At 48.1% G+C, this 20,554-nt stretch overlaps 1 protein-coding gene across 1 annotated transcript in view; it reads right to left on the bottom strand.

The window, feature by feature from the left end:
- znrf3 (zinc and ring finger 3) overlaps positions 1-20,554 on the bottom strand; it is a 76,154-nt gene that overhangs the window by 25,061 nt on the left and 30,539 nt on the right. Inside the window, exon 2 of the mRNA XM_062542488.1 lies at positions 9,191-9,313. Within this exon, the coding sequence (XP_062398472.1) occupies positions 9,191-9,313 (123 nt within the window). The remainder of the gene's footprint in view (positions 1-9,190; positions 9,314-20,554) is intronic.

Below are 20,554 nucleotides of genomic sequence, written 5' to 3' on the forward strand. Positions count from 1 at the left end.
AAAAGGCAGAAGCCTGCGCACATCTGACGAGACCGATCCTGGACACACACACACACACACACACACACACACACACACACTACACACACACACACACACACACTCACACACACACACACACACACCACACACACACACACACACACACACACACACACACACACACAACACACACACAACACACACACACACACACACACACACACACACACACACACACACACACACAACACACACACAACACCACACCACACACACACACACACACACACAAAAAAGATGTGAGGGCTGTGATATAAAGGCAGCGTCTGCCTAACACACTTCCCACACCTCACACTCACACAGTAGGGGTGCACTACCCACTCCAGCCCAGAACCCCCCCCCCCCCCCCCCCCCCCCCCCCCCCCCACACACACACACACACACACACACACCCCGCAGACGAGTGAGCCAATCCGGGCTCATGCCAGCAAGCGGCACACCAATCTGTGCCAGCCCAGAGCTGAGCTGGACGGGCCAAAGAGGGGCTGTGCCCACTCTGCCACCAGGTGGGGGGGGGGGGGCAGATGGGCTGTGCCCATATCCTTACTCACACACACACACACACAAACAGTTACACTTAATACAGACACACACACACAGACAGATAGGAGTAATAGACACACATTCTTGCACTTAAACACACACACACATATTCACTTTCACAAACTAACACACACACTAATACTCTCTGACACACACACACACACACACACTCTCCCCTCCCTCTCCACTCGGGGCTGATGTAATGCGAGAGACTCTGTGGGGCCGCCTGAGATGAAAGGGCCGTGCCCTCTGCCCCCCCCCCCCTGCCCCCCCTCCCCATTCCGCGGGGTCCGAGGGGAGTGCCGGCGCACCACTTGAAAGAGCAGATATCACGCTGGCACAGCGACAAAGGAAGCCATGCCATCATTTCATGTTCCAGTTGGGCGAGCGACTAGCCTGACCTCCCACCCCCACCCCACCCCACCCCACCCCAGCCCACCTCACCCCACCCCACCCCACCCCCCACCCCACCCCACCCCACCCCATCCTTGCCCACCCCACCCCACCCCATCCTTGCCCACCCCAGCCCACCCTACCCCACCCCACCCCACCCCACCCCACTCCACCCCACCCCACCCCACTGCACTGGAGATCCATTTCATAAAAGGCAAACAAGGAAAATATCCTAATGTCAGCATCATACCATCATTATTATAGGATATTATTATACGGCTCTCTAGAATGTTGAGGGAGCTCCCATTCACTTTGAATGGGCCTCCCCAACGTTCTGCGGTCAGTTACTTTTGCATCCGCTTCGCGTCGGGGTCCTGTTCGCCCTGTCGGCGTTCTATACATTATCCCTTACTTATATTATATTATTTATAAGCTTGTAGGTCATGTTCAAGCTAAATAACATCCGTAACACATTTACTTTTTCTTAAACAATCCAACCTTTTTTTTTTTTAAGCTTTTCTGTGGGGTTTTGATCAAGATGAAAAGGTACATTTTCCAACATCCTAAACAGCGTCTAACACCTACGGTCATATACTGTATGGCTCTCACAGTCATCTACAGTCATATACTGTACAGCTCTCACAGGGTTATATACGACTCTCACAGAGTCATATACGGCTCTCCTGTGTCACCTCTATGGTACCTTATCTTGTGTCCAGTGTTCTCGCTCTTTCTCTCTCGTTCACACACACCGCATCCTCACCACACACATTATCAGGACCAGGATCAGGAAGTAAATGCGTGCAGGTGCAACCATAAACTATGAGCTGTCCTTTGATGACTGATGCACATTGTTATTAGATAGTGCAGCATTGTCTATTTATTAGGGCCCGAGCACCGAGGTGCGGCCACTGAAAGTGGCTGCACCGTAGGTGCAAGGCCCTATTGCTTCTGCTCAGATTATTATTATTATTATGTCTGTGGATTCCTCTTACAGGTCATGTTTGGCCTTTTTTCACCAACTTGGCATGCTCTAAAACTCTTGAAATTTGGCAGTTAGATGTGGAATTGGTAACGCTACTCAGAGACAGAGCTCTGGCCAAGGGTGTGGCTCAGGGACTCTATAGCGCCACCTAGCACGGTGTCTTTTGTGGTTGACACATAAATGCACGAAAATGAACCAAATTTGGTGGGCATATGTGTTGTATTAATCTGAACAACTTTTACATTGAAACTACACAGTGAATCTTAGAAGAATTTGAGTTATGATTATGATTATGATTTTTGCACGTCATGTATTTTGAAACACTTCTCCTAGACGGTTTATCGAAATCATGTCATTTCAGCAGTAAAATGATCTTGAGGGGTTGCTTAAGAGAAATTGCGACCAGATTTTTGAATTTCAAAAGTATATTGAAATGGCGAAGGTTTGAATTATGGCGTATTATTAAAGAAACAGGAAGTTGATGTTATAGGCAGAAAACAGTGACTAATTTGGATGTAATTTGGCAGCTACATGTGGAATTGCTACTGCTACTCAGAGACAGAGCGCTGGCCTAAGGTGTGGCTTAGGGACTCTATAGCGCCACCTAGCAGTGCATTGTCTGTTGTGGTTGACACATACATTAACGAAAATGAACCAAATTTGGTGGACTTGTGTGTTATTGCTATGGCTAGTCAGAGACAGAGCTCTGGCCAAGGGTGTGGCTTCGGGACTCTACAGCGCCACCTAGCAGCATGTTATATGTTGTGGTTGACACAAACATTCACGAAAATGAACCAAATTTGGTGGACTTGTGTGTTATTGCTTTGGCTAGTCAGAGACAGGGCTCTGGCCTAGGGTGTGGCTTAAGGACTCTATAGCGCCACCTAGCGCATTGTCTATTGTGGTTGACACACACATTCACGAAAATGAACCAAATTTGGTGGGCTTGTGCGTTATTACTATCCATAGTCAGATTTAGAGTTCTGGCCTAGGGTGTGGCTTAGGGACTCTATAGCGCCACCTAGTGTGTTGTCTGTTGTGGTTGACACATACATTCAGGAAAATTGACCAAATTTGGTGGGCATGTGTGTTATTGCTATGGCTAGTCAGAGACAGAGCTCTGGCCAAGGGTGTGGCTTCGGGACTCTACAGCGCCACCTAGCAGCATGTTATCTGTTGTGGTTGACACAAACATTCACGAAAATGAACCAAATTTGGTGGACTTGTGTGTTATTGCTATGGCTAGTCAGAGACAGAGCTTTGGCCTAGGGTGTGGCGTAGGGACTCTATAGCGCCACCTAGTGCGTTGTCTGTTCTGGTTGACACATACATTCACGAAAATGAACCAAATTTGGTGGGCTTGTGTGTTATTCCTATTGCTAGTCAGAGACAGAGCTCTGGCCTAGGGTGTGGCTTAGGAACTCTAAAGCGCCACCTAGAGCGTTGTTTGTTGTGGTTGACACAAACATTCACAAAAATGAACCAAATTTGGTGGGCTTGTGTGTTATTACTATCGATAGTCAGAGATAGAGCTCTGGCCTGGGGTGTGGCTTAGGGACTCTATAGCGCCACCTAGCGTGTTGTCTGTTGTGGTTGACACATACATTCAGGAAAATTTACCAAATTTGGTGGGCATGTGTGTTGCTCATGCACATGCCCACCAACACGCACATGTTGCTTTGTTAGATTCCGAAATGTCACAGGTCTCCGCACCGCAGGTGCTCGGGCCCGCCATCGCCGCTTGCGGCTATATTTCTCTATTTATTCTCTATTTATTCTCGCTACTATCTACAAATCTATAAAAGAAAAACAAGAGAAATGACATTTAACGTTATATGTACAACTTTAGCTGTCTCGGGAAGTTGATCCGCCATATAATAGCGTGTTTTTCCACACAGGCAGGGTACACCAGACATGTAAGTGAAGCGTTGCGTTCACGGCGCGTATGCTGCAACAATTGGCTTCCACTGCAATCATTGGAACGGGCCACCCCAGATGTGATAGCATAGCATACATTCGAAAAATGTTGTTTTAACACTCTGTGAACGTAGCACTTCAATTGTGAATGTGCACCCAGTGCAGCCCGGCTGTAACTGCAGTCAATGCAATTGCTTAGGCCCTGATCTGGCCCTGATCTGGCCCTGATCTGGCCCCTAGTCTCCCACTATGTCCACCTGTGTGAGAGCGTGAGAGTCCAGGAGCTGCAGCAGCAGCGGCAGGCCTGAGGGGGCAGTGCAGGAGCCTGGGGAGCTCAAAGCCTCGAGGCACGGGAAGCTGAGGAACAAACTGTGTACATATACGTTTCAGCACAGCGCCCGGCCAGCTGAGGAACAAACTGTGTACATATACGTTTCAGCACAGCGCCCGGCCCGCTGTCAAGCCTGCCCACGCCAGGAATTAGAATGACCCGTATGATCTTTGACAACACACACACACACACTCAAACAAACACAGGACACGGACACACACACACACACACTTTGTCACATACATTTACACAGACAGAGAAGGATACAGAGAACGACACGCACACACACACGCGCACGCGCACGCGCACGCGCACGCGCACACGCACGCACGCACACGCACACACGCACACACGCACACACGCACACACACACACACACACACACACACACACACGCACACACACACACACACGCACACACACACACACACACACACAGCGCACCTAGGCCATTGTGCTGCTGTGCGGCGGCTTTGTTGTGTGGCCCAGTGGCGGCGGAATGCTCCGGAACACTAGCCTGCCATGCTTCTCTTGCTTCTCTTTTCACGCAGACGGAAAATATGAGACGGCGCGCGCGGGCAGAAAGGTAGGGAAAAAAATGCATGAAACAAAAGAGAAAAAGAATGAATGGAGAGAAAAGGAGGAGAGAGAGAGAGAGAGAGAGAGAGGGAGGGAGGGAGGGAGGGAGATGGGAAGAATGTGCAAGCTGAAGTTCAGAGCTAAACGTTCGCAAGAAAACCTGGCACAAACACACAGGGAACTTGGCGGACATGTGCAAAACTAGGTTTGTGTACATGTGTATGTTTATATGTGTGCGTGTACAGTGTTTAGGGGTGTGCCTATGTGTGCATACATATGTGTGTGTGTGTGTGTGTGTGTGTGTGTGTGTGTGTGTGTGTGTGTGTGTGTGTGGGAAAGCGCCCCCAGCTGGTCCCATCCGCGACAAGGTCTCCAAGATGCCACAATGCTTCCTCTCTCTCTCATTATAGCTCTGCGTCTAAAACCAGGAAGCCCCCTCATAATGAGGCATCTGACACTGTTAACTAGATCATTTTCAAAGACTCCCAAAGCCACGAGAGAGAGGGATAGAGAGAGAGAGAGAGGGATAGAGAGAGAGAGGAAGGAAGGAAGGGGGGAAAGGAGGAAGGGAGGGAGGGAGGGAGGGAGGGAGAGCATAACAGAGGAATGAGATTACAGAGAGGACAAAACTAGGACAAATGGCTCTTCAATCAGTGCCGTCTTCACACACACACACACACACACACACACACACACACACACACACACAGTAAATATAAACAACGTTCCTCGCTGCAAAGTAACACTGGCATTGCTCAAATGAACCCTACCATTCCTCGAGAGGAAGGAACTGAACTGATGAGGAGGGACAAATGAAAGAGGCTGTGAATCTTTATCGCCGCTACATACTTCCACTAACAGCACACCTGACATACTACCACTAACAGCACACCTGACATCTAACAGCACACCTGACATATCACACTAACAGCACACCTGACATCTAACAGCACACCTGACATATCACACTAACAGCACACCTGACATCTAACAGCACGCCTGACATATCACACTAACAGCACACCTGACATATCACACTAACAGCACACCTGACATATCACACTAACAGCACACCTGACATATCACACTAACAGCACACCTGACATATCACAACAGCACACCTGACATATCACACTAACAGCACACCTGACATCTAACAGCACACCTGACATATCACACTAACAGCACACCTGACATATCACACTAACAGCACACCTGACATATCACACCAACAGCACACCTGACATATCACACCAACAGCACACCTGACATATCACACTAACAGCACACCTGACATATCACACCAACAGCACACCTGACATATCACACCAACAGCACACCTGACATATCACACCAACAGCACACCTGACATATCACACTAACAGCACACCTGACATATCACACCAACAGCACACCTGACATATCACACTAACAGCACACCTGACATATCACACCAACAGCACACCTGACATATCACACCAACAGCACACCTGACATATCACACTAACAGCACACCTGACATATCACACTAACAGCACACCTGACATATCACACCAACAGCACACCTGACATATCACACCAACAGCACACCTGACATCTAGCAGCACGCCTGACATATCACACTAACATATCCCACTAACAGCACACCTGACATATCACACTAACAGCACACCTGACATACTACCACTAACAGCACACCTGAGATATCACACTAACAGCACACCTGACATATCACACTAACAGCACACCTGACATATCACAACAGCACACCTGACATCTAACAGCACACCTGACATATCACACTAACAGCACACCTGACATATCACACTAACAGCACACCTGACATCTAACAGCACACCTGACATATCACACTAACAGCACACCTGACATATCACACTAACAGCACACCTGACATCTAACAGCACACCTGACATATCACACTAACAGCACACCTGACATATCACACTAACAGCACACCTGACATATCACACTAACAGCACACCTGACATATCACAACAGCACACCTGACATATCACACTTACAGCACACCTGACATATCACACTAACAGCACACCTGACATATCACACCAACAGCACACCTGACATATCACACTAACAGCACACCTGACATCTAACAGCACACCTGACATATCACACTAACAGCACACCTGACATATCACACTAACAGCACACCTGACATATCACACCAACAGCACACCTGACATATCACACCAACAGCACACCTGACATCTAGCAGCACGCCTGACATATCACACTAACATATCCCACTAACAGCACACCTGACATATCACACTAACAGCACACCTGACATACTACCACTAACAGCACACCTGAGATATCACACTAACAGCACACCTGACATATCACACTAACAGCACACCTGACATATCACAACAGCACACCTGACATCTAACAGCACACCTGACATATCACACTAACAGCACACCTGACATATCACACTAACAGCACACCTGACATCTAACAGCACACCTGACATATCACACTAACAGCACACCTGACATCTAACAGCACACCTGACATATCACACTAACAGCACACCTGACATATCACACTAACAGCACACCTGACATATCACACTAACAGCACACCTGACATATCACAACAGCACACCTGACATATCACACTTACAGCACACCTGACATATCACACTAACAGCACACCTGACATATCACACCAACAGCACACCTGACATATCACACTAACAGCACACCTGACATCTAACAGCACACCTGACATATCACACTAACAGCACACCTGACATATCACACTAACAGCACACCTGACATATCACACCAACAGCACACCTGACATATCACACCAACAGCACACCTGACATCTAGCAGCACGCCTGACATATCACACTAACATATCCCACTAACAGCACACCTGACATATCACACTAACAGCACACCTGACATACTACCACTAACAGCACACCTGAGATATCACACTAACAGCACACCTGACATATCACACTAACAGCACACCTGACATATCACACTAACAGCACACCTGACCACTAACAGCACACCTGACATATCACACTAACAGCACACCTGACATATCACACTAACAGCACACCTGACATATCACACTAACAGCACGCCTGACATATCACACTAACAGCACACCTGACATATCACACTAACAGCACACCTGACATATCACACTAACAGCACACCTGACATATCACACTAACAGCACACCTGACATATCACACTAACAGCACACCTGACATCTAACAGCACACCTGACATATCACACTAACAGCACACCTGACCACTAACAGCACACCTGACATATCACACCAACAGCACACCTGACATATCACACTAACAGCACACCTGACATATCACACTAACAGCACACCTGACATCTAACAGCACACCTGACATATCACACTAACAGCACACCTGACATATCACACTAACAGCACACCTGACATATCACACTAACAGCACACCTGACATATCACACTAACAGCACACCTGACATCTAACAGCACACCTGACATATCACACTAACAGCACACCTGACCACTAACAGCACACCTGACATATCACACCAACAGCACACCTGACATATCACACTAACAGCACACCTGACATATCACACTGACAGCACACCTGACATATCACACTAACAGCACACCTGACATATCACAACAGCACACCTGACATCTAACAGCACACCTGACATATCACACTAACAGCACACCTGACATATCACACCAACAGCACACCTGACATATCACACCAACAGCACACCTGACATATCCCACTAACAGCACACCTGACATATCACACTAACAGCACACCTGACATATCACACTAACAGCACACCTGACATATCACAATAACAGCACACCTGACATATCACACTAACAGCACACCTGACATATCACACTAACAGCACACCTGACATATCACACTAACAGCACACCTGACATATCACACTAACAGCACACCTGACATATCACACTAACAGCACACCTGACATATCACATGACAGACACAGACAGCGGTTCATTTCGCTACCCACAGCAACTCAAACCCTAAAACACAACATCATTGGTACACAGCCACCACACAGGAGGAGAACTACGCATCCAAAAAATATAGCTGATAAATAAGAGATAGCGAGTGCTGACAGACAAAGTCTCCGGCTGTCCAATGACTCTCTCTGGAAAGTCATCCCTGGCCTGCAGTGACCGTCACAATAACGCTTCACCATGGACAAAACAGTCCAGCTTGATCACCGTGCCATCACCCGTACAGACCACAGAGTGGACTAGGGGGTGCTGGACAAGGTGCGGAGCCACGCGAGTTCAGTCATGTGATCGAGGTCATGTGACTCACCTTCCCCAGGACCGTCAGGCAACTAGGGTCCAGCTCGGGCTGCTCGAGTTTGACCACGCCCACCCAGCCATACTCGTACAGGTCCTCCTCGTCGTTGTTGTTGCACAGCCCCAGAGGATGCATCTGTAAAGTAAACAAGCACACACAACCAATCACATCTCTGAGGACAAAGCACAAAACCAATCACATCTCTGGAAACAAATAAAGCACACAACCAATCACATCTCTGCAAACAAATAAAGCACACAACCAATCACATCTTTGATGACAAATAAAGCACACAACCAATGACATCTCTGCAAACAAATAAAGCACACAACCAATCACATCTCTGCAAACAAATATAAAAGCACACAACCAATGACATCTTTGATGACAAATAAAATGGATAAATAAACCATTTGGATGCTAGGTGGTCTTATTCAGTTCTACATCGGAACATCAATTCCTTGTGCAATTGCTTGGGGACATCCCACAGTGGCAAATCAACAACCAACCCTGATGCTTAGAAATACAAATGACAAATGCAACATGTCGGAGGATACAACAGCAATACACAGTTCATAGCAAGAGAGCATATAAAAGAAAGCCAAATGTGTCCTGCATTTTTCTGTCTTACGGTAACAATTCCCACAAAGTTTTCCATTTGAGAAAAGGGTGAACACAAACTGGGAGCAAAAGCCTACACTATGTAGGCTATGTAGGCTAAGCGTATAGGCTGTTGCAATGCAGCAAGCTGGGAGGGAAGCCCAGAGTGTGTCTGCGGAGTCGATTATCCACGAGGTGGGTAGACACGAGAGACATGACACACACTGACTCATGGTGTAGAGGTGGGAGGCCTATAATTACACCTAATACAAATACTCATTTGGACTACTTTTTTGTCTTTCTTTCCTTAGCCTTAATGCTATTCATGTTGTGGCCTAAATTAAGGACACTTCAGGCCCTCTCGTCACTGTGAGGTGGTTTTATTTGGTCGCGGACGACAGGTTTGGTGTGGTGCAGCGGAGTTGGTCTTTTTTATTTTTTGTTTGATCGCATTTATTAGTGGAATCTACATTACCCAATGTATGCAGGTTTCATGTCAACGTCCAAAAGTAGTGATTCTTCACAGAGTAGTTTTCTCGTTAAAACACACACACACACACACACACACACACAAAGACGGAAAAAACTATCCAGCAGTACATTTAGACGGCCTTATGCCCAAACAAACGACCTCTGTTTCCTCAGGAATAAACATGTTAAAAAGGGAAGAGTCGGACGGCTTTGGCTGTTGGGCATGAGACTGGGCTGAAGTTGCACCTGTGATGGCTCAAATTGAATCTGGTGTTCTAAAGGGAGATTAAAGAGAGCTTCTTAGCCTCTCCTGAGTCTATCCACACACACGCACACACACACACACACACCATACTCTGGGGTCCATTTGCATTTAAAAGTTGCCAAATTGACCTTTTGGCATTTATCCCATTAGCCAAGCGGCCACACAAACCCCCTTTCCTCTCAATAAAGACACACACACACACACACAGCACCCTCCCTCTCAATAAACCAGCTTTGTGGTGTCACTCTGCTCCTATGGCCTCAGGGTACGGATGACCTGAGATACCCTCTCTATCTTACACACACACACACACACACACACACACACACACACACACACACACACACACACACACACACACACACACACACACACACACACACACACACACACACACACACGAGTGACCCCATGAACCCCCTGAACCCATCCCTAAGAAGAGGCGTCACAAATGACGTCGGGCAGCTTTACCCAGTCTTCCAGCGGCATGAACACGGACACAAACTAAACGGGCAAATTACACCCAAACAGGACCAAGCGGCCAGTTAAGGGGTGCTGTGGGGGCAAAAAGGGGCATCAAGATGCTACACACACCTATAAATGTGTAAGTCAGGATAAGTTTAAAATCAGCAAATCTTTTATGGCTTCCTGCTAATTACTCTTTATTTTTAAATGATTTGACCTTGATTTATGCTTCCCTTTTATATGTTTTAAAATGATGTTTTTTAATTACTCTTTGCCCATCTATGTTTTTATCTGATATTACGGGTTTGTTTTGATTATGTAAAGCACATTGAATGACCTCTGCGTATGAAATGCGCTATATTAATAAACTTGACTTGACTTGAATTGTGTTATCATACAATTATTGTCTTTCTCTATAACATAGATCACCTGCAATACCTTGATGGCCCACACGTTGGGAAACACTGGGCCAGGTTATCCAGAACCCAGCTAATGCAAACACATTCAACACAGTAAAGGCTGTGGTGTGGCACGCTCCCACATCTGTGTACCACACATGCCGCATGTGATGAGAATTAACGTGTATGTGGAGAGTTTTCCGTTTTGCATGCTTCGCAGTAATTCGGCATGCGCAAATGTGCACGGAGGAGCATCGCACTGGAGCCTGCTGCCACTTTTGTTTTGGTTGGAGAAGAAGCGGAGAAGTGAGGTGATTTATTGCCGTGTCTGCCTCCTGCTGTAAGAGGGTCTAATAACAGGCTCCCCAGTCCTAGTCCTCCCCAATGGCCGCCTTTGTGTGCGGGTGACTCCACAGCCACTTTGCGGGCCGACTGCTATTTCAGTCATTAATGCTGTTAAAAGACTAGTAGCAGGCGGCGCCGCTAACAAGATGGCTTCTCTTTCTTGGGGTTAATCACTCTGTTTTTGTTCGACTAAAAATAAGAGCTCTGCAGTGCTCTTTAGGAGAGGGGAGTCCCGATGCCAAAGGTCGTAAAAGTATTAAACCAAGACAGTGCTTATGTGCTGATGAGTGGACAGTGTACCTTCAAATAGCCTAGTTTGTATAAAATAGATGACATTCTGTGTACGCACACACACACACACAGTTATTACACATACACCGAGTCATTCACACATATACCGAGTCATTCGACACATATAGACATACAGTCATTACATCATAATATCCACACACACACACACACACACACACACACACACACACACACACACACACACACACACACACACACACACACACACACACACACACACACACACACACACACACACACACACACACACACACACACACACACACACACACACACACACACACACACACACACACACACACACACACACACACACACACACACACACACACACACACACACACACCTCTCTAGCCCCCTCTACTCCACTCCTGGGACAGGGCACTGCTTAGAGTAGAGTGGACCATCCTAGCACAGCACAGCACAGCACAGCACAGCACAGCACAGCACAGCACAGCACAGCACAGCACAGCACAGCACAGCACAGCACAGCACAGCCATCCTGTAATCCATCCCCAAACTATGGATAGACAATGTACTGGATATTTGCCAATATTTTCAAGCATTTTGGCCGTTTGCTGATGGACATTACAACATTGCTTTGTATTTTATTGAAAAGTACACTAAGTCCCACCTCAGCTAGAATTAATATGGCAGAATTATTTAGTTACAGGCATCTTATGCAGTTTCAGACTCTAGAGCTCCCGCTAAAGTCGCGGTATAATTATGTATATTTCATTTTGCCGTTGTAAAACGCTTGCTTCTCATGAAACATGTACACGCAATGAAAATTATTTTGTTGTGGAGGTGAACAACGAATCTACTGACAAGGTAATGTTTCACGATTCTCTCGAGATGTACTGTATCTGGGTCAGCAATTCTTGAAGTTAGCGACTCGCTATGTCTATGCTCTATAGCTATGCTAGGTGACCGATTTGCCTATTACAAGTTTGTTTACCATCCCACTGGCTTCGTAGAGGATGTATTAGGGACCAGGGTAATAAAATCTTGTATAGTGTACATTTAAATAACATTTTCAAATAAAAATGCAAATCACAGGATTTAGTTGCTACCGTCCAATAGTGAAGGTCATGCTGATTTGACCAGCCATCCCTTATCCCACACTTTGGCTCTTCTACCTTGCCCCGGTCTCCCCTGTCCAGTCCCTCTGCTGCCCCCGCTAGAGGTGTCCCGGACGTCGCCCGCCTGGGCCTTCCTGCTCTGTGAGCTGACGAGCCCCCAGGGGGGGCGGGCAGGTGAGGGAGTCTTTCACATGGGTATCCCCTTACAGGCGGCCAAAGAAATCACACTGGAGGATCTGGGCTCCACCTGCCAATCAGATGGCCACACCTACCCAAACATCACCACCACCACCACCACCACCACCACCCGATCCCTTCTCAGCCACCTCTGCCTGAGCTTCCTGCAGTGGACATGACCACTGCTGCAGGCCAGAGAGTCTAGTTAGCTGTGATGGCTATGCTGTGATGTACAGTAATAGTTAGCTGTGATGGTTATGCTGTGATGTACAGTAGTAGTTAGCTGTGATGGCTATGTGATGTACAGTAATAGTTAGCTGTGATGGCTATGTGATGTACAGTAATAGTTAGCTGTGATGGCTATGCTATGATGCACAGTAATAGTTAGCTGCAGTGGCTATGCTGTGATGTACAGTAGTAGTTAGCTGTAGTGGGTATACTGAGATCAACCCCAAATGATAGTACTGTATGTATCCTTGCCTATTTTAAGTGGGTATATGGAGATGGTGATGCTTTGTAAGTGGGTACTGTGTAGTCCTGCAGATCACGTAGTAGACTACACCACCGGCCATGGGGGAGAATCTGAGCTCATGTCCATGATCAGGGCCTGGTGCATCATGGGGGAGGATCTGAGCTCGAGCTCATGATCAGGGCCTGGTGCATCATGGGGGAGGATCTGAGCTCGAGCTCATGATCAGGGCCTGGTGCATCATGGGGGAGGATCTGAGCTCATGCCCATGATCAGGGCCTGGTGCATCATGGGAGATGGGATGGGATGACGAGCACAAGAGTGGCAGCCAGATGCAGCTTAGATGCGCTTCCAAAGTAGAAATTCAAAACAGTTCGAGGTCACTGAGAATATTTGCACAACACAACAACATATTCCCACCACAACAATGCAAAAATGATCCGAGCAAACAAACAGTTCTCCGGAAAAAAAAAAAGTTTAATGAGAACATGTTCGCACACACACATGTTCGCCTCGAATGTTCGCCTCGGCTTGGCGCATTTGAACGCACGCCTGGCGTAGCGACGCTGCCTGCGCTGGAGAGGAGGATCTGGCGGATCCGTTTCATAAGCAGCTGTGGCCCAGGAGGCAGAGGCCCTGGTGGCCTACCTGACAGCTGCTCTCTCTTAGGAGCAGCCCAGCGATTCTTATCAGCCGTTTTCTCCCAGAAGAACAGCGCCATGAAGACATGGAGTAGAGAGAGAGAGAAAGGGGGGAAAAACTGCTTTGAGGAAATAGCATTGCAGTTTATTTTGCGATTTGCGATAGTTTGCTCCATCTAGAATCAGTAGCCTGGTGAATGTGAAAACTAAAAGGGGTACAGCCCCCCCAAGCCCCCATTACCAGTCTTCTTCTGAAAAACGTTCACCCCTCCTCAATGGACAGCCAAAAAGGACTGACCTGATTTGGGTCTGTAATGGGATCAAAAACAAGTCTCACATCTACGGGCCTCTTTCTCTCTCTCGCTCTCTCTTGAAAAAAAAAAAAGAAAAATCAAAATTCAAGTCACAGCAGCGCGACCATTCCTCTTTGTCAGTGACTCAATTCACTGGGCCTTTGATCATCCACCAACAACAACTACTTCAACACCCCCTGCTGCCTCTGCCTACACACCCCCCTTTCCACCCTAACCCCCCTCACACACACACACACACACACTCATTGCCTCCTCGCCCCCCCCCCAAACCCAAAACACCCTTGGTCACCAGCCCCAACCCAAATCCACTCTTCAGGAGATACCCCAGCCCGGCCGGGCCAAACCCGTTCCCCACCCCAAATGTTGACATCACTCTCCGCGGTATCCGTCCCTCTCCCATAATGCCGTGCGGCGTCCTCCCCTGGGAGGAGTCATGGGGTGTGGGAGGAGGTGCACTGGAGAGAGAGAGGGAGGCGAGAGTGTGATAGCTGCTGCTGCTGCTGCTGCTGCTGATGCTGCTGCTTCCTTTCCTCAGAACTCTTGAAAGCGTTCCCTCTCCCATGCATCTCTGCCTACTGCCTCCTGCTCGCGCTCACTTCCTTCTCCCTTCAACTCAAGAAGAAGGAAGAAAAAAAAACCCCACTGTACTGTCAAACCCGCATCCAGACTCTTTTTGCAAAGTAAGTGCTTTCATATGAGGAGAGCCAAAAAGCCCCGGCGAGATGGAGAGATCTACACAGTTCAGCACCGCGGTGCGGTGGTGGCGGCAGCAGCATAGCATGGCTCCGCTCAGCTCTCTCCTCTCCTCTCCTCTCCTCTCCTCTCCAACAGAGCGTCTGCAGGAGACGCCACATCATTTGCACTCACAAAAGAAAGCGCGGCTGGGTGGAGGACCAAAAAAAACCCCAAAAAAGAGACCAGAAAGAAAGCGAGGTTCCCAGATTTCGTCGCGTTTCAACTTTTTTCTTTCAAGAAAAAGAGGCTCAACCTCGGCATGAATTATGCTCGGCAGGCAGCGTCTACTTGTGGGGGAAGACATCTTTGTGATGTGAAGAGACCAAAGACATGCTGACTGCAATTCAATAAAAAAAGAAATAAAAAAGCAACAACTGGACGTGACATAGGATGTGATCATGTGACATACAAAAAGATTATCCAAACACACCCTAATGTACAGTACAAAGCGACAAACTTCAATCAGGACTCTTATTTTTTATGAAACTTGGGTTAAGATGTGAGCTTTGGGTTGGGAGGCAGTGGCTGGTCGATGGCAGAGGTCCAACAGTGTCCAGCACTCAAGAGGAGATACCCTTTACCACCGGAATGGCATCTAGGTCAAGGCCTGTATCGCTTTCAGTTACAACAATCAAAGGCAGTCGTGGGAGTCTGGGGACACCATCGGCCACTGCCAAAAATAATAAACAGGCCGAAAAGCTGCACGTTTTCTTTTTTCCCCCTCTCTCTCACTCTCTCTCTCTTCCCCTTCTTCTGAGCCTGAAAAAGAGAGTTTACCTCAAAAGAGCGCTGAAACATAACTACAGGGTGTGTTTTGCGAGTAATTCTGCCGGTCTTTTCAAACCCTTCGAAAGAGAGCAAGGGAAGAAGAAGAGGAGGAGGAGGAGGAGGAGGAGGAGGAGGAGGAGGAGGAGGAGGAGGAGGAGGAGGAAGGGAAGAAAGAAAGGGAGGATGACTCCATCAGTGAGTGAAAAAGTTGGCTGGCTGCGGTGGAGGAGGTGGTGGCGCTCTCGCCCCCCCCTCTTTCAGGAGATTTCCCCAGTGGGCGCAGGTTTGTACCGGTTTCCCACACAGACGCTCAGCAATGTGATCGGCACACAGCATTCAGCGCACACCCATACTCATCTCTCTCTCACACACACACACACACACACACACACACCAATACTCGCCCTTGTCCCCGACCCAGTGCCTCTGTCAGCCACCCACTGAACGAACGAGGCAACGACGGAGGATTTCCTGGAATAACAAACCGCTCTGCCAGGAGAGACAAGCTCGGGAGTTTGGAAAGGGGCGAGTGGGGGGGGTAGGGGGTAGGCTCTGCTGCTCTGTGTGTGTGTGTGTGTGTGTGTGTGTGTGTGAGAGAGGGGAGGGGGTATATCTGATCAAAGCCACAGGCCAGCCCCTCGGGCCCTTGGCCACTTAGAACTCGGGCCCTCACCGCCGCTCCCAGAACAGCTTTTCAAACAAGCGAGAGAGCTGTGCGCTTTTCCACCCCAGCTGCTCTGGAGAGGCCCCCGCTCCCCACTCACTCCCTCTACCTCTCTCTCTCTCCCTCTACCTCTCTCTCTCTCTACCTCTCCCCCGCTCCCCACTCACTCGCTCTACCTCTCTCTCTCTCTCTCTCTCTCTCTCGTTTTCCCTCAGTCTCTCCCTCATGCTCACTCTTCCTCATTTCTCTGTCTCTCTCTCCCTCATTTCTCACACTCTCTCCTTCATTTCTCTCTGTCTCTCTCTCCCTCTCTCTATCTCTTACTGTCTCCCACGTTTCTCTCCCTCATTTCTCACACTCTCTCCTTCATTTCTCTCTGTCTCTCTCACTCATTTCTATCTCTCCGTCATTCTCCGTTGCTCACTTGCACTCCGGTCTGCACAGGCCTATTGGAGTATGTGTGTGTGTGTGTGTGTGTGTGTGTGTGTGTGTGTGTGTGTGTGTGTGTGTGTGTGTGTGTGTGTGTGTGTGTGTGTGTGTGTGTGTGTGTGTGTGTGTGTGTGTGTGTGTGTGTGTGTGGGGGGAGGGGGGCAGCCCAGAGTCCAGTGATTCCCACTGCAAAAACCCTTCTGGCTAAGTATAATCAATGAGCCTTAACCGTTTACATTACCGTAAGGATATACAAAGAGTTGAAATACATTAAATAAACCCTCAAAGGGGGGATAGCGGTTAAAAAGTCTAAGGGCACAGAATCTCTAACCAAGAGGCAGGTCAGTGTGAGGTGCTGTGAGGTGCACAAGAGTTCTGCAGTTAGCAACACTGAGCTCAAAAGTATTCAAACAGCCATTTGAATCCGTTTTGAAAGTAAATTGCTGCACAAGTACTGGTATTTAAAAGTGACCAAAGTCAAAGTAAAGTTAAAAGGAACTTAATTTCAACACTAAGGCTGCACGATTTGAGGAAAATAATCAAATTGCAATTTTCCTGACAGACATTGCACATTCAAAAATCATACCGCAAATCACAACCACCAACCAGATGTGGCACAGTCAAGGAGGAGGACACAAATATAGAAGTCTTAAATGTGACACTGAGACAATGAACGGTGTGCAGTTATTTGTAGCTTTTGCGATTAGGTAATTGACTTGGTTCATATTGCAATAATTGTGGAGCCCTATTCAACACTATAAAATCAAGACTGAATCATATAAGGATATCCTGAGATCAGGTTTGGGTGTCTCCAACTCCAACAAAGCTCTGTGAACAAATGAACCTGTTAAAAGATGTAGTCTATGCTCCTGACTATATCGAGCCTTTTTCTAACCTTTTCAAGATTTTATCCATGACATGCATGCCAGTAGCCCTCTACGCTAGATCTAACCTCAAGCAGCAAAGTAAAACAGATTTCAACTCATTCAGGCGGCCAAAGAGAGTTTTGTGGCAAAATGACTCAACATGTGACTCCTCCCCCCTGAGAACAGTCACTTCCTATGTGCTCTGAAGAGCCCTGGCCCAAGGGCCTGATGGGAGCCCCTTTCATCTGAGCGACAGAAAGGAGAGCAGTCATCCTGGCATGGGCATAAGGGGTGCCCTCTAGCAGAGAGGAGAGCAGTCATCCTGGCATGGGCATAAGGGGTGCCCTCTAGAAGGGAACAAGCTGCATTGTTGTCTTTTTCAAGGAGTGAGAAATGTTTTCTCTCTCCGTTCATGTCCGTTTACCCTTACTCCACCTCACTCCCTCTTTCGTTTTCTCGCTCTCTCTCTCTCTCTTTCGCTCTCTCTCTCTTCACCCCTTTCTCTGTAGATGCCCCCTGAGCCACCATGGGCTTGACGTTAGATTACAACCAATCCCACCCCCCACCACCCCAGCCCCCCCACCGCCCGCGCCTCAGCTGCTACATACTTCCAAGAATACCTCATCGCTTGCAATAACATGGCCACACATAGTGGGGGGAACTTGATCAACTGCACATGTTGGCCGTGCCAGTTTCCTTTTCGCCGTCGCTCGTTTGAACTCGTGCCCGCCCGACTGGCCACTGATCCTCACACAGGATTCCGGTGGGGGGGTACTCATCACAGACGAGCTCGGTCTGGACTGAGGGTACCCAGAACAGTTTTATTTTTTTTTCAGTTTTGTTCTTTCCTCAGGGGACGGAGAGACGGATTCTGTTGCCCTTCGGGTTTGTCGTGTTCCGGTGGTATGTCTCTCCGTCGTCCCTGAATATCCTCAAATCTCCATCAGTCAGATCCAGTTTTTCCTTGAATTTAAAAACGCCTCAAATTACAAGGTTTGTTAAAGAGCGGTGACTGCGTTTCCAGGGAGCAGCCAAGAAGCCGAGACAGACAGACACAAACAACATTACTCAATGGGCCCTTCAGATTCAAAGAAAGACAGAGCCATGAAAACAGAAAAAGAAAAGACAGAAAGAAAGAAAGAAAGAAAGAAAGAAAAAGACAGAAGAGAAGGTAAAAAGAGAACACACAAACATACACATCTATATATATTTATTTAAACACACATACACACACACACGTTTCTCACAGAAAGAGAGAGACGACTAGTAAGCAAAGACAAGAGAAGAGAGGACAGAGGTTGAAAAGAGAAAGAAGAGAGAGAAAGAGAAAGAGAGAGAAAAAGAGAGATAGAGTCCACTGGTGAGACAGCGTGTAAGTATAAAAAAGACTGAGGGTGGTGCCTGTCACCTGATGGCCTCGGTCTCTCCTCCATCTCCCGAGCTCTGGAAATAACTTCAAAGGGGGGGATGGCAGCCTTGAGGCGCGGGGGAGCGAGAGCCGGCCCCGATAGAGTTACAGCCGCGGAGCGCGCAGGACAGGACAGCCACACAGGTGGGGCCCATCCCCGACACCGTAATATTATCTCATGAAAGGATCCCTCGGCCCTTTTTTTTTTTTTTTTTGCAAGACTTCCTCTCGCCTTTTGTTCGCCATCACACACACACACACACACACACACACAAAACGATGGAACTACAGTCGCAAAAAAACCCCGGTGCTGTGATGAAGCCAAGAGACGCCCAGAGTGTTGGCTCGCTCTCGCTCCGAAAAACAAACACCTCTGCTTGTGACAACGTCTAAATCACTTTCAGAGATTGTCCAGAATCTTGTACAGATTAAATAAAAAGTCAGTTAGCACAGAGAAGTGTACACCAAGGATGAGGAACGGGGGGAGATGACAGCGTCCATTCCCCCCCCATTCTGTTCTGCACACACTATTCATCAGCTGAAAGAAAACAGTGCAAAATGCTGACCTAGAAGGGAGCTTTGAGTGCGAAACAAACGGCATGTGTGTCGTGCGTAGAAGAAGCCATCAACAAACCCTCAGAAAGGATAAAGACAAGGCGTCTCGGCTAACCCCCTCCAACTCCAGAGAACTCCGTCTCCCTCCCTCCCTCCGCCCGTCCGTCCGTCCTCTCCTCTCTCTCCCACAAGCTCATCTCCGCACGCTGTCCCCTTGGCGACGCCGTAAGCAAACAAGTGTCGCGATTTCAGCATTGGACGGGGGGGCGCAGTCAGGAGAGGACACTCAATATCATGTAAATATTCAAATACGTGTGGCAGTGGCAGTGCCTTCACGGCTGACAGTTTGAAGGCCTAGCAGGAGGGGCGTCCTGGCGACTCTATTAGCCTCTTCCAAGTGGAGGGTGACACC

Source organism: Sardina pilchardus, chromosome 8 (assembly GCF_963854185.1).
Source record: "Sardina pilchardus chromosome 8, fSarPil1.1, whole genome shotgun sequence".
In the NCBI taxonomy this organism is placed as follows: domain Eukaryota; kingdom Metazoa; phylum Chordata; class Actinopteri; order Clupeiformes; family Clupeidae; genus Sardina; species Sardina pilchardus.